Source organism: Theobroma cacao, chromosome 9 (genome assembly GCF_053813885.1).
Source record: "Theobroma cacao isolate CCN51 chromosome 9, ASM5381388v1, whole genome shotgun sequence".
Lineage (NCBI taxonomy): Eukaryota > Viridiplantae > Streptophyta > Magnoliopsida > Malvales > Malvaceae > Theobroma > Theobroma cacao.
In genome coordinates this window covers 4,851,929-4,867,685 of record NC_142647.1, presented here as the reverse complement: position 1 = coordinate 4,867,685, position 15,757 = coordinate 4,851,929, and the positions used below count along the sequence as shown (strand labels likewise).

Below are 15,757 nucleotides of genomic sequence, written 5' to 3'. Positions count from 1 at the left end.
GAGTTACTGAATTTATTATTTTTGCATGTTCGAAGACTATATTTATGTGAAAGAATAAAATTAGATGCCCTTGCACATGATGTAGTAACAACAAGTTCTTAGATAAAGATAAAGTCACAGAACCTATCCTAAACCGGGGTTTTACTGGGGCTTACACAATTTAGAGTTTACATGGGGAAGATGATGTTGGACAATCATCAAGAAGTAGATCTAGAGTTGAGCCATCCCTTAGATTTGAGGGAGATGTTGTTTTTCGAGTACCTACATATGAAGATGAAATAGAAAATTCATATACTAGAATGGTTAGAGATGCTATGCGTCCCAAAGTTGCTTTCAATCATGGTTCTAAAAATGAGTCGAGCTTTGTGGAAAAAGATCCCAATCCAAATGCATCTCCCTTTTACTCTTTGTTAAGCAATGTAGAGGAACCTTTGTGGGTAGGTTGCACAAAGTACACAACACTTTCAGCTGTGTCGCAACTTTTAAATGTTAAGACGAAGTACAATTTGAGTGAATTATGTTTTGATCGACTGTTGGAGATAATAAAGAATATAATGTAACGGCACTAGTGTCCCTGCTATAGCTTTACTTACTGGAACACAATCCAATGTAGCAACATTTGAGTCTGCGTGTGGCCTTATCAACTTAAACTTTAACAGTCTCACAAATGCATTGGAAGAAAAAGTGAAAAATTTTACACAAAACTTGAATAAGATACGTGAGGAAATACGTGGGAAAATACATGAAGAAATGAGAAATGTGATGGCGGAAGGCATGAGTGAATTTATGGCACGTATGGAAACCATGTTTATGAGTAATGCGCGTTCAAACCTTGGCGATGCGGGACCTTCAAGACTTGACAAGTAAGAAAAAAAATTCCCTCACATGATGTATAATTTTCAGTGCAAACACTTGGATACTTTTTAATTTAGTTATGTTTAATAGTCATATGTATCAAACTATTTTATATATTGTGTGTTAAGGATAATTTCTAATTAGATGTTAGGACTTGAATTTCAATTTTGTAATGTGTATTTTTTTTATATATTTTACAGTTCAAATGCGGAATTAAATTTAATATCAGAATGAAAACTGGTAATTTTTTCTGAAAATTTATTATAAAAATAATAAGTCAAAATATTTCCAACCGAAATTTTCGTTGGAAATGCTAAATGTTTTTCCGTTGGGAATAGGATTTTCAACAAAATTTTCCAACAGAAAAAATTTCAACTGATTTTTCTGTTGGAAATAGGCTTTCCAACAAGAATTGTTCCAACTGTTTTTTCTGTTGGAAATGGGCTTTCCAACGAATTTCTAAAAAAAATAGACAAAATTTCAAATTTTCAACGGATTTTCAACGAAAAGTATTACCCATAAGTCTTGTACCGACGAAATTTTTAACAAACTTTTTCGTTAAAAATCCGTTGAAAATAAACATTTCCAACGAAAAAAGGCCTATTTTCAACAAAAAATTTCGTTTTGAAAATAGCCAAATTTTTTGTAGTGGTTGATTACACTACATACATCTATGTAGGTGTTATGCTAGTTTGACAAAGAGTTTTAGATGACTTTTTTATTTGTAAACAATATTTAAAGAATAAACCTTATCAAAGGTTTTTAAGGCCATAGGTAAAAGGTTCAAAAAGTCATTTAAGCCCAGTTGGTAATCGAAAAATAAATTATTGAAAGAAATTTTTTTGTGTAAAATATTTTATAAAAAATTTAATATTTTATATTATTTTGATAAATTATCGAAAATATTTTTTATTATTTAGATCATTGTGTAAAAAAAATTTTTCACCTAGTGGAGTTAATTGGGTATTAAAATGATAAATATGAGTTGATTACAAAATAAGGGTGACATTTGATTCTCACTCATTTCGATCAAAATTAAGAATGAAAATAAAAATTGACAAAATAAATAATAATATTTTCCAAAGTATTTAACCTTATATCTATAATGAAAGTAAACTCTAATTTTCAAAAAATTTTCCATTTCATCATTTTTTTAATCATAACACTATAAAACTTAAATTCATAAATGTATATTCATTAAGTGAAAATCATTGAAATATTTTTTTATTATAATTATTAGTAAGATTTATTCAATTTATAACTAAAAATTTAATTGCAATGAATAATTTTATTTGAAAATTTTTTTAATATGTTGATAATATTGAATAATTTAAATATTAATATTTTAAGTTAATTTTTTATTTAAATATTATTTTATATATTTTAAATTAAATATTAATATTCATCAAACTTATACTATTAAATTTAGTATAAAAGTGTTTTTTCAATACTCTAACAAATGTCTTACGCCTCTCAAGAGGGTAAAACATTTTACGTGATCAATAGATACTTTTCTTGTTAACTCATAAAATATTTAACATCTTAATTAAATTTTTTATTTTAAAAATAAATATAAATCTGAAAACATTTTTTAAAAAATATATTCCATTAAAACAAACGTACTAAGTTGTCATTATTTTCCAATCATTATCTTTCCCTAAATGCCCAATCATTATAAGAAAAAAAAACCGATTGGAGCCCAATACGTGGCCCATGTTATATGCGTCGTCGTTTTGGACTCCTGAACTTTCAACAGAAAAATGCCAAATAGTAGTGTCCCTCAAGCACTCAAGCCATTTCCATGGCTTCATCATCGCCGTCGTCTCTCTCCCCTCCGGAGGTCCCCATGGAGCTCCACGTCTCCAACCGTCAAAAGCTCCTCGATTCTCTTCTCCGGCACCTCTCCGACTCCGCTCGTCCCCTCCACGGCTTCGTCTTGCTTCAGGTACTCTTAAACCAATCATTTCCATTAAATTTTATTCATAAACGCCTTCATTGATGTAAGATTCTTCGATTAATCGATCGAACAGGGAGGCGAAGAGCAAACGCGCTATTGCACTGATCACATCGAACTCTTCAGGTACGTAGACCATGCCTTGTTCTTGTAAACTTTCAATTGAATTACAATTCAGTTTAATGCAGTAATTCAAACTTAATTATAATCCATCGGTTTTCAGGCAAGAGAGCTACTTCGCTTATCTTTTTGGTGTAAGAGAGCCTGGTTTGTATGGTGCTATTGTAAGTTCTATGCATCAATTTCCATATTATACATTTTTCCTTTTCTAAAATTACATTTTCATTAACTTACGATTCCATTTTTAAATAATATAGCTCATCGAATTTATAAACTGTTGAAGTTGATAAACTTATCTTTTTTTACTCACTAAAGGACATTGCAACTGGGAAGTCGATACTATTTGCACCTAGGTTACCTGCAGATTACGCTGTTTGGATGGGAGAAATAAAGCCACTGCCCTACTTTCAGGTGACTCTTCTACTAATGTTTTCCAGCTTGTGACGCCAGTGCATGCGTATGCTTAGTAATTTTTATGTTTACATTCTTGTTTGCAGGAAAGGTATATGGTTAGCATGGTCTACTATACTGATGAAATTGTTCAAGTCTTGGTTGACCAATATAAGGGATTTGGAAAACCATTGTTGTTCCTCTTACATGGGCTTAACACTGATAGCAATAATTTCTCAAAACCAGCTGAGTTTGAGGTTTTACATCTCATCCTTTATTCTACTTTCATTTGCTTTTTGCCTTTTGAACAGAGTGATATTGTTCCTCAAGTTCTAGTGTTCTTTTCTAATGTCAAAGTTACTGAACTGGCACACTACCTTTGACTCAATTTTTATGATGTTATGTAAAAGTGCCATATTAGTTAGTTTAGATGCTTATACTGTTTTTTTCTCCTCTCTTGTTTTTAGGGAATAGAAAAATTTGAGACAGATTTGACAACTCTGCATCCTATATTGACTGAGTGCCGCGTTTTCAAGTCAGACTTGGAGCTTGCACTTATCCAATTTGCCAATGATATAAGTTCTGAAGCTCATGTTGAGGTATTGTTTTATCTCATTGCTTGAACAACAATTGTCTATATTTTTCTTTGCATATCTAAGCAAATGATTAATCTGTCATTCGACATGGTTTTAGAAGCTACTTTGTGGCCAGTTCCTTTGTTCTTCTTTCTTTCTTCCTTTTCTTCATCTTTTACTTCACCTGTATTTAATAATATCTTGGCAAAAAAAGTTTCCTAAGTGTATTGATAATGATAATTTAACATATATTTGCTGTACTTTATGTAACTAGGTCATGAGAAAAACTAAAGCAGGTGTGAAAGAATATCAGTTGGAAAGCATGTTTCTTCATCACACCTACATGTATGGTGGCTGTAGGCACTGTTCATACACATGTATTTGTGCTACAGGTGAAAATAGGTAAGGATTACCTCAGTTTCTGATTGTTACTTGTTCAGTACATGCAATGCAGTAAGAACAGCACATTAGTAATGTTTTCATGCCCAATTATCTATATGTTGAGGATTACCTTTTAAACTAAACTTCAAATAAATTAAACCTAGGGTAGCTACAGTTGTTTTAAAACATTTTGAAGGTCAAGAATTGGTACTCAGCTCACCAGCTGCGTAATTTGAGAAATGTACTGCAGTTGTGAATTTTGATTTTACTTTGGAAAATTTTACTTGTTGTATGATTAATTTTTGAGTGTGAATATATTGATATGAGATTCCATTAAAATAACGATCCTTATGTTTTAATGGTGCAGTGCTGTTCTACATTATGGACATGCTGCAGCTCCTAATGATAAGGTATAATTTTTGTCCTTTGTCCTTTAATGTTTGTAATAGATGTCAATTTTGTTGCACAAGAAAAACATGATCTCATTAGATTTTGATCTGAACTTCAAACCTAGGAAGTCTTATTCTCTTTAATGAAATAAATGGTGAATATTTGTAAAAGCATGTAGATGTAAGTGGGTATGTCCGCGTGCTTGCTGAAGGAGTAGCATTAAGACTTTTAAATTGATGTATTCTAGTTAATCTGATAAACTGGAAGTAGTTGGTAAGGTTTGAATACTATTATGTCTTTCCTGCAGATCTTAGAAGATGGAGATATGGCCTTGCTTGACATGGGAGCTGAATACAGTTTCTATGGATCTGACATTACTTGCTCATTCCCTGTGAGTACGTGTATTTTTATTGCAATTAATTTCTTTGCTTGTGTGTTGAATGCTGGATGTGGGCCTTTCACTTTTCAATTGAAGCATTTAATGCAACTTCACAAAGAATCTCAATGTTTTTCTATGCTTTAGTCCTTCCTATATCTCTCAGTTTTATGATTTAATTTTGCCATACCGTTATACCATCATCTGATTAATCAAAAAAGAAAAAGAAATTGAATGGATAGCATTTGTCCAAAGATGTGAAGCAGAAAATGCAGGCTTTGCATGTCCAATTCTTGTGTAGCTTGCATGGAATTATCAGTGAGTATCTTTGTGACCTTTGGGGCCGAGTTGCTTAGAGAACATGCAGTACGTATTTGTTTCATGGCTGCATATAATATTTAAGTTTCTTACTGCAGTTTTTGCAAGTCACTATTGGGATACAATTTTAAGTTTTTCTACACTGTATAGAGAATACTGATATATCTTAGGAATATCAAACTTCTCCCGTGCTACTGGGACTGGGAGTAAGAGAACTGCTTGTTCTCTAGTATACGGTGGTAAGTTTCCTCTCTAAAATACATCCTATCATCTGTGCAGGTGAATGGGAAGTTTACAAGTGATCAAAGCCTTATATATAATGTTAGTTCTCTACTCTTTGATCAATGATTGATAGGAATTATATCAAGTTCCCTCGTATGAACTCATATTTACTTGAATAATAAAAAAAAACAGAAAAGAAAAGACAATCCTTTTGGTTTAAGTTGTCATTGTTTGATCTTCCTTTTTCTACTTGCTATGCTCCTCAGGCTGTCCTTGATGCTCACAATGTTGTTATAACTACAATGAAGCCTGGTGTAAGCTGGGTGGATATGCACAGGTAAGGCCAAAAAATAATAATGCTCATGAGATAATTTTGTTATAATTTCTTTCTTTTATCTTCAATTTGTATATTCTTGTTTCCTTGTTATCTATTTCAGATTAGCTGAGAAAATCATTCTGGAGTCTCTGATAAAGGGAAACATCCTTGTTGGGTAAATTCTATTTTCTTGATGATATAGTTATTTCTTTTATTCAGTTTTTGTTACTACTATTAGAAGTAAATCTAAACTTATAAGTGGCTGGCTTCAATTTTTTATTGTAGAAACATTGATGATATGATGGTTGAGAGACTGGGTGCTATGTTTATGCCTCATGGTCTGGGCCATTTCTTGGGTATTGATACTCATGACCCTGGAGGTTATCCAAAGGTCCTTGTGATTAACTTATCTACTTATGGATTTGATCTCAATGCTAGTCTTACTTTTTTCTAATTTATTAGTAGCTATATTTTTCATTTCCCTGAATTGGAAGGATTGGAAATCTAGCAGGGAGTAGAAAGACCAAAAGAACCTGGTTTGAAGTCTTTGCGTACTGCTAGACAACTCCAGGAGGGAATGGTAAGTGCTTTTGTTTGCCTTTCGGTTGTCAAAGGAGTTTTCCACTTTTAGGACTATGATCAGCACAGCTATGATGTATGTATGATTTCTGTGTACACTGTAACACTGGTTAAACATTACATGTCTTTTGATACGTTTGTAGTTGAATGACATCGGAATGTTGCGCAACTGTGTTTTAATTAATATATTTGTTTCATTCTTACCAAAGCATTGCTTAAGTTTGAATTTTGAAAAATAATTTTATATGGTATGTTTGATTTGCTTTGCTGCATGACCATTTGGTGGAATTAATGGCTGGCACTGACATCACTCTCTATTAAAATTTTAGACCTTGAATTTATTTCCAAGGACTACAATTCAAGGTCCCAATACCAACTGTTCTGATTGATTATAGGTTCTCAGTTTATAATTAAGCTCAGTCACCCATTAGCCCTCTTAATGTGCTTTGGTAGTACATAAAATTATAGCATAGTGACTATTTTTCTGAAGAAACCCTGAGGTAACATCCCTTTAATGTTCAGTTAGTTGCTCCTATTTTAACTCTAAAGTGAAGCACTTAAAACGTTTGGACAAAGAATCAGTTTGCAATAAATCTATTAGTTTGAAGGTTTTTCTTAGAAGTGATCTGTTGTTCTTTTTCATGAAAATTCTGCACAGGGAATTCAATCAGTGCTTCAAACCTGCAGAATGCATACTAAGCTTTCATCTTCTTGTTGTAGGTGATAACAGTGGAGCCTGGATGCTATTTCATCGATGCATTGTTGGTTCCGGCTATGGAAAATGCAAACACTTCAAAGTTCTTCAATTGTGAAATAGTTGACAGATTTAAAAATTTTGGTGGAGTTCGAATAGAAAGTGATGTGGTATTGTATTTAGTAAATCTTACAGTCATTCAAGTCCAAAATTTCCTGCCTGATTTAAATTTACATGTATAAGTAGTTTGTCTAAGTTTCAAATATAGTTTAAAACATGCTCTCATATTTAACACATACATGCATGTGGAGATAGAAAGTAAATTTCCCTGTGCTGTTAATAGACTTGGTCAAAACTCATAGTGCCAAACTAAGTTTTAGCTATAAAGAACCGAAGGAGACAATGAGATATGTTGCTGAACTGAGTTTTGATCGAAAATCTTTCAAATGTGCTGTAACAATTCAGTTCATGCACTTGATTGTTGGTCTTCAAGTAGCTAGGAATAAGTTTGAAGAGCTACAGATGACCTACAGCAGGATCTGTGGTATTGGTGAGAATTGGTACTAGGCCAGTATAACACTTGCTAAATGCATGCAATTCTGTATGTACCGTGGATGTTTTAAAGCTCACTCATGTGGGATGGATCTAGCTATAGAACTTAGCTTTTTCATGTACGTGTTACACCTGTTATACGGTTAGAATTGACTCTGGGCTTTTGTTCTGTTTGTGGTCTCACTTAATCATACAGTTCCTTTCTTCTCTCGTAGCTCGTCACGGCCAGTGGCAGCAAGAACATGACCAAAGTTCCTCGGGAGACATGGGAGATCGAAGCTGTCATGGCAGGAGGACCATGGCCACCACTCAGCAAGGCCTCTAGTTACACCGAAAATGGTGGGGAAGCCAAAATTTAACAAATAATGACTGTTAGTGCACCTGAAATGTGGGGAGATATCTCTCTTATCAGCTATTCGACTTACGCCGTTGTGTAAAACATGCCTGATGAATAAAAGTCTTGTATGGACAGTTAAGAGAATAATTTTCAATGTTTATATGTTACAAAATTTGAACAATTATTATTATTATTTTCAGCTACAAGTTTCATATTGTAATGCGGAACGTTAATGGTAAAAAAAAAAAAACTTTTTTTTATACCATATTTGCCCTTTCTATTTTCACATTGACTTACGACGCCGTGCTTTGACCGGTGAAACAAATAGAAAGTGCACGGTGGTGATTCAGTGAAGGAAGTTCGAGCATGTACTCCTACAGTTGGGAGTAAAACGACGTCATATGCGATCTTACTCCGTTCTTTTTTATTACCTTGCGATGTTTGAAAGTAGATATTTGTGTTTCTTAATTTAAAAGTTATCGTCCCTCTAAAAGGTCACGAGGGGAAGACACAACCATATTTAAATACAAGCAAAAGCGTAGCCTCCAAACTGGAGCTCACCTTGTCTCAAGCAAAAAGCCCTAATCAGTAATCTCGCCCTGCTTCCCTTTACAAAACCCTAAGCTTCCTCTCTAAAAAGATGGGTCGCCGTAAAAACAGCAACGCAGCTCAAACGTCGACGAACTCTTCGAACGGATTCGAAGGAACCAAGATTCGGTTTCAAGACGCCGACGACGAGGAAGCCGCCACAGACAGCTCTAATCTCGACGAATCAATCGTCGCCATTGATAAAGCTACCGAAGACGTCTCCATGGGAGAACCTGACGTCTCCTTTGTCGATTGCGAAGGCGATGATGATAAAACCAGTGCTGATTATTACTTCGATTCTTACTCTCACTTCGGTATATTTTCTTCTTTCTTTTCTTTAACTCGAGATTCATTTTTGAAGTTTGCATCTTTTTGACTGTTATTGTCTTGCTGATTAGAAAACTATGGGAAAGTGAGGCTTTTTTAGTATTGCTTTTGACCTTGCCTATGAGGAAGCTTGGAATGAGAGAACAAGTTTCAATCTTTTCAAAAACTAGAGCTTGTTCAGCTCAATAGTTTGTTTACATCTAAGTAATTAATGAAACTCTTGTGGTCCCTGGTCAAATGGTTATATGTTTAATGGATTGGCATGTCCATCTTTGGCAGTGCATTGAATTGACTAATGTTAGAAGTTTTATACTACATAATTTTATTTATGTTCAGTGAACACTTCCTTATAAAGCTTATTTTGATTTTTTTTACTTTTTTTTGTTATGCAGGTATTCATGAAGTAAGTGTGCAGCACTTGGACTATTGAGCGGAGAGCAGTTTCTTGTTTGATTATTGTTGAGTTATTTATAGAGTATTTTTGCTTTGGTCACTGTTGCTTTGTGATATGTTGGGTGCTGAATATCTCTGATTGAACGTTTGGTTGTAATTATTCTGTTTACTTAAGCTTACCCATGAATTAATTTGCTGTGCTTACTATCCAAAAACAATTGTCGTTTGTGTACTGACCTTTGTACGTTAAGGCAATTTATGAAAAATTACATTTGCAATTATTATTCTTGATTACAGTGGAAGAACTTGGTAGGGTCAGATAAGTTTTTCACTTCTTTTTTGTTTGGAAAATGGTTTTCCTCTATGTTAACCTGACACTCCCTGTATTTCAGGAAATGCTCAAGGATGTGGTGCGAACTAAGACATATCAAAACGTTATTTATCAGAATAAGTTTCTATTCCAGAATAAAGTAGTTCTCGATGTGGGAGCTGGAACTGGAATTTTGTCTCTGTTTTGTGCAAAAGCAGGGGCAGCACATGTTTATGCAGTATGTGTTTCAGTTTTCCTTTTTCCTTTTATTTCTGTTTTACATGTTGTTAATAATCTCATAATTCTTACACTCCTGGTGTCCTTTCCTTGTTTGCCTAATTTGGTTAATATTTTTCCTTTCCTAGGTTGAGTGTTCTCATATGGCTGATATGGCTAAACAAATTGTTGAAAAAAATGGCGTGTCTGATGGTGAGTTTATTAAAATTTGTTGTCTTTTACTGTATTGCTTCCACTATTTAAGCTTGCTGTTTACCCAAGAATTATTTGATTGTTACAGTTGTTACAGTTTTGAAAGGAAAGATTGAAGAAATTGAGCTTCCTGTCGCGAAAGTAGATATCATTATATCAGAGTGGATGGGTTACTTTTTGTTGTTTGAGAATATGTTGAATACAGTGTTATATGCCCGTGATAAATGGCTTGTAAGTCACTGCTATTATGGATACTATAAATGTCTGTACGTGAGATATTTTCATGATTGTTGATATTAGAAATATGTTTTTGTACTTCTGTTCTGTAATAGGAAGTTCCTTGACGATTCATTTATGTGTTTGCTGTGTAAAACTGATATTCAACCTGGAGTACATGCATGCATATACAGGTTGGAATTTCAACATAATATATGCCAGATATGCCACATTTATGGAGCTGTATGTGTTAGGTATGGCTTGGAGTTTGTTATTGTCAAATGGCCATCAAGGCAGGTTGCCTTCTGTGGGTTGTTTCTTGTGATATCATATCTAGTGTACTGTTGTGCTACCAATCTACAAATTTTAAAAGAACAACGGCAATGTTGCGTGGTCTTATCATTATATCCCTGTCTGTCTTGTCCTTTCCTAATCTCCACTTGCTAGTATGTTAAGCTCTTTTTCTGGGTTGGAGGCACATTAACTTGCAGCTATCACTCTGTTGGTTAAAATGTCTTAACATGATTGCTTAAATCATCTATTCCATGTTATGATTTGTACAAGGTGAGTTGTAAATGGATGCTTTGCGTCTGGCTATAACTTTTAATTGATCAAGAGACTTTTAATTGATCAAGACTTTTAACTCCATCCTCGTGCCAACTTCTCTAGAGCATTTTTTGCTTGTGCTCTGTGTGGCTAAGTTGCATTTTGAGCTTAATTTTATTGTCTTGCTCCTGAAAGCAAAATCTTGTTCGTTTCAAATACACTAAATTCTTTTCATTCAAGTTATTCCTTTGCCTGTTTCAGGTCAATGATGGAATTGTGCTACCAGATAAAGCTTCTCTTTACTTGACAGCAATTGAGGATGCAGAGTACAAAGATGATAAGATTGAATGTAAGCATAGTAGACTCCTAGATTGATATAATTTTTTGTATTCATTCATATGTGGTTATGGGCTTTCAATCAGTTTTTCTGTTGTGGTTCATTGCAATTTGATTTCTGTATTCTTATATATACCCATCTTTTCTCCATGGCATCGTCTTGCTACAGTTTGGAATAATGTTTACGGCTTTGACATGAGTTGCATCAAAAAGCAAGCTATGATGGAACCTCTTGTTGACACAGTTGACCAGAATCAAATTGTGACAAATTGCCACCTTCTCAAGGTGAGAAATACACAGCACAAATGTGTATTATTGTGTATCTATATGTACATGCTTGAGGGAAATTCTTTGACATAATGTTTTTGGAATTTATTGCATTTTTCATTTTGCTTTTCTTTATTCAGACAATGGATATCTCCAAGATGGCTCCTGGCGATGCTTCTTTCACTGCACCTTTTAAGCTTGTTGCACAACGTGATGATTACATCCATGCTTTTGTTGCATACTTTGATGTATCATTTACCAAGTGCCACAAATTGATGGGCTTCTCTACAGGTTTGTCTCTTCATTCTTGCCCCACATCCATTTTGGTTCTAGTCAGTAGATTGCAAACTTTTCTATCATTCGGCCTTTCCATCTTATCTACAAATACAAAGCGGCAAGTGCAGCTTAGAAGTACTTTTGCCCTGGCAATACAATAATGCATCTGCTCAAGCCTGAAGTTTTGTGCAATTAATCTATGTTTCTGACTTCTTCAAATCAAAACAAAATGCAGGGCCAAGATCCCGAGCTACACATTGGAAGCAAACAGTCCTATACCTAGAGGATGTGCTAACCGTATGTGAAGGGGAGGCAATAGTTGGTAGCATGACTGTTGCACCAAACAAGAAGAATCCCCGAGATGTCGATATAATGGTCAAATATTCATTGAGTGGTCGACGATGTGTGATTTCGAAAGTTCAATTCTATAAGATGCGCTGATTGTCACGGTATTCATGACTATTAGCTTCTGCAACACAAGTAAATTTATGAATTGTCAAAGGCATGAAGCTCTGCTCCTATTTAATGCATCTGTATTCTAGTTTTCCTTAATCGCCTAAGAATGAGATGCCCATATATTGGTTTTTTCATGTGAAATGTAACGATAGTTGCCTGTAATTTTATTTAATTCTTTCCTATGAATGCATGAGGAAATTAGAATCAAATAGATTCTCGATACTTAGAATGCCAAGATCTTTTTGGATATTTAACGTAATCCTTGCACGCTTTGCACTTGCTTTTTTTATTTTTAACCTAAAAATTTTTCTCCCTTCCAATTGAAGGAATGAGAAGTAAGATCTGATGCAAATAGTGGCTAGGGTAAAGCGGAGGCATTACTAGTGTTTATCTATGAACTTCTGATGTAAGTCCGAATGCTAAATCCACTTTCATTGATGAGAACTTGAGCAGCACTTTTGTATAAGCCTAAGTTCATGTTATATCAATGGAGTTACAAGCACTGTATGATAATCAATGCATTCAGATATGGGTTTGTTAATAAGTCTGGAGTACCATGGTTATAATGACAGACACGAGAAGTGACAGTTCGGCCGGAGCAGAGCATTGGGAATTACCATATATTCAACAGTAGGCCGCTGCATTTCCAAGTATTCATTTCAGAATTTAGATCCATTTCAAGGCCAATCTATTGTGGAATTACCAGGCAAGTAAGCAATGGACAATACGCCAGAAACCTTAAGAGGAGCAGATAGGAAGAGAGACGTTTCAACATATTGTGTATTGAAATCAGCAAAAAGATGAAGTTGCTACTCGTGACACTGTTAAGAGAGTCCCCACGGACGAAAACAATCATCAAAACTTCCCAAAGGGCGGGGAAAGACAAGTTTAGGGAAAAAGGGGATTTACTTCCTCTGATTTCCTACTGAATCAAATTCTTCCGAGTAAATAAGTAACAAAGCATATTAATATAGCGGAAGAAAACATGCTAACCATTGGTATTCCTCACACGTAGAATTCAAGGTATCCTAAAGCTCTGCCTTGCTGGCCTTCGAACGGGCAGCATTAATTCCTCTCCACCACCTTTGTACCCGGTTGGAGACCTTGGTTGCATGTTTCTTCAATGATTCACTTGCATTTTTTATGCCTTTGCTGATCCTCTGTTTCCAATCGCCTTTTCTACTTTCTTTGTCTCTCAAAAGTTTTCCCTGAGAAAAGAAAAAATCATAATCAAAACAAGAACCTCATGAAAACTTTTATGTGCTGCGGAGTTTTGATAAGTACCAAATTAGATGGAAACTCTTCGTCGTCATCATCGTCGTCATTTTCATCATCTGCATCTTCACCCAAATTCTTCATGTTCATCAGCTCCTCCCTTGAATACATTTTCATGCTGGGTGCCCCTGGCATACCCTGAATCACAATAAAATTAAACAATTAAACAGAGATCAGATATAAACATCAGGTATGCAGAGCATGATGTTTAGCAACAAAGCTTTGATCACCTCCATTGATCGTAACATCTTTTCCATTTCAGCCTCTTTAGTTGGTTTGGGTACAAAAGGTTCTCCCGGAGTCCTATCCTGTGTGCATCAATGAGAACAAATCAGTGATTGAGCATAAAGTTGACTCATCTTTTCCTCACACCATATGTAAAAGAAAACACCATCAATGGAGATTGTCATACAACATAATACACAACAAACTCCTTGTAAAAAAAACACAGTTTACAAAGGAGAGGGTTTTAGAGCTATGAAGACACTGTTGTACCCAAGTAAAATAATATATGAGAAGTCAGGCTACTGTATTCAAAGCATTTTATGGGGAAAGTGAAATTACATTCATATTATCCAAATTATGTAGATTCAGTTCAAAAAGTACTGAAGTAACAATCCAATTCTTTGCCTCACAGCAATTCACCACAAAAACAGAAAGTAGTACTTCAACAAAATAACACAACAGACAGCAATCTATCAAAAATAAATGATGCTACAGAAGTAATGCTTCTAAGGTTCTTAGAGATGAAGCATTTTATTACAGATGGAGAATCATGATGCACATGCAATTAATAGCCTACTGAAAACAGCAAGAAGGATTGGGTGACTCAGCCACATTTGAACCAAAGTTCAGCCATTCAGCTATTCCCACAGAATAACAAGTGTCTACCTCATAGAGGATTAGTTCTTTCTTAATATTAGGAAGAAAACTAGACATAATGATAAGAGAGGAGCATAGAATAGCGAACCCGATTACCTTTGGTAGTGGGGGAGGCTTGCTGTTGCATGCCTTAGCCAGGTCTTTACACAGATAATTGGCCAGCGACTCAATATCAGGCTTGGACGTGTATATATATTCAGCAACATCAGTATCAGAATACCCCATAACCTGGAAAAAAACATAAGCAGCCAGGCTTAACAGTCTTAGATCACCACTACAAGAACCAAAGACCAAGTTTGATGGGCTGATATTTTAGTTAATACTATGATGTATCAATACAGTTCTAGATGAAAACAATGCACAAAAATTTGATATGCTCACATAGAGACTAGACTGCATTGATCGATCAAAAGAACATCTTGTTTATGTTATCAAAATTCTAACCTCCTGACAAGCTCGCTCAATTGTCTTACACTCTGAATTGCAAATCCCTTCGGCATCCTGTTCGATTAGCTGCAAATAGATGAAACTTTCTTGAGTCAGCATAGTAAATTAATTGAATCGATACACCTATTTTTCTCCACTCTTTATTCCCTTCATCATTACTCAGAATCGAGACATTAACAAGAACAACAAAGAAAATCCAAGAAAGCAGAAAAACCTTAAAATGCCACAACACTGAGGATTAATTTATCTTACCTCCAACTTATTTCCTTGCTCTACTATATCAATCTTCAAAATCCAATCAGCTTCCTCCTTCTTCAAATTACAAACGTTCTCCGCGATCTCAATGATTTGATATTCTGAGATCTAACAACCCACCAAACCAAACAGAAAATTTAGAATTAAAACAAAAAAAAAAACCAAAAACAGAATTCAAAGATAGAAAATTTAGACAATAAAAAGCAAACCCAGATGATAAAAAGACCTTCTTGGGAGAGATCTGGGCTTGTTTTGTTTGCACTTGTTGGTACAACTGTGATGCCAGCTTCTCACAAACTTGACATTTGATGTAAGGAATGTCTTCCTTTCTAGCAACTGCCACTGGCTTCTTGGCACATAGAGAGACAGGCACCCACGTTGACAATAACAAAACTGATACAAGAAGAACTAAAATTTGCTTCATCTTTCCCATAACACTCTCTTGATTGTAACAAACGTTTAGCTGAACTCAAAGAGTTGTTAGAAAAGATCCTTTTTAACGAACTGATCGAAGTGGACTTGAAGTTTATTGTTTTAAGAAAGAAAAGAACTGATACGTGTTTCGCTGCATGTGATTGGTTGCTTTGAGCTTTTAAAACATGGGGTCCATTTTTGTCAACCAATAGGATTCGAGAATACACGTAGTTCTGGTTTTTGGTGACCCCAGGGACGACTTCGCTGACTTGAGTTCTCTG

General features: G+C 34.8%; 3 protein-coding genes across 4 annotated transcripts; 2 read left to right on the top strand and 1 right to left on the bottom strand.

The window, feature by feature from the left end:
• Positions 1–2,637: 2,637 nt before the first annotated feature.
• LOC18588437 (Metallopeptidase M24 family protein) lies at positions 2,638–8,240 on the top strand. 2 transcript variants are annotated; one of them, XM_007012836.3, is made up of 16 exons: positions 2,638–2,800; positions 2,886–2,935; positions 3,033–3,093; positions 3,245–3,340; positions 3,427–3,576; positions 3,787–3,918; positions 4,169–4,296; positions 4,643–4,685; positions 4,973–5,056; positions 5,639–5,680; positions 5,848–5,918; positions 6,019–6,072; positions 6,183–6,288; positions 6,409–6,477; positions 7,197–7,340; positions 7,938–8,240. In XM_007012836.3, the coding sequence occupies exons 1-16, from the start codon at positions 2,657–2,659 to the stop codon at positions 8,079–8,081; spliced, it is 1,518 nt and encodes a 505-aa protein (XP_007012898.3). In that variant the 5' UTR covers positions 2,638–2,656; the 3' UTR covers positions 8,082–8,240. The 2 variants fall into 2 exon arrangements, with proteins under 2 accessions (XP_007012898.3, XP_017983806.2); XM_018128317.2 differs by having other exon boundaries at positions 6,406–6,477.
• A 310-nt stretch (positions 8,241–8,550) lies between these two features.
• On the top strand, positions 8,551–12,412 carry PRMT11 (arginine methyltransferase 11). The gene is made up of 9 exons (XM_007012834.3): positions 8,551–8,961; positions 9,367–9,377; positions 9,760–9,915; positions 10,043–10,106; positions 10,195–10,337; positions 11,130–11,217; positions 11,374–11,489; positions 11,612–11,762; positions 11,983–12,412. The coding sequence occupies exons 1-9, from the start codon at positions 8,700–8,702 to the stop codon at positions 12,186–12,188; spliced, it is 1,197 nt and encodes a 398-aa protein (XP_007012896.1). The 5' UTR covers positions 8,551–8,699; the 3' UTR covers positions 12,189–12,412.
• Positions 12,413–12,965: 553 nt separating this feature from the next.
• LOC18588434 (nucleophosmin) lies at positions 12,966–15,585 on the bottom strand. Its single transcript, XM_018127339.2, has 7 exons — positions 15,289–15,585; positions 15,060–15,170; positions 14,805–14,873; positions 14,457–14,588; positions 13,709–13,786; positions 13,488–13,616; positions 12,966–13,411 (listed from the first exon to the last, which is right to left on the bottom strand). Exons 1-7 carry the CDS (start codon positions 15,493–15,495, stop codon positions 13,232–13,234), a joined length of 906 nt encoding a protein of 301 aa, XP_017982828.2. The 5' UTR covers positions 15,496–15,585; the 3' UTR covers positions 12,966–13,231.
• Positions 15,586–15,757: the final 172 nt, after the last annotated feature.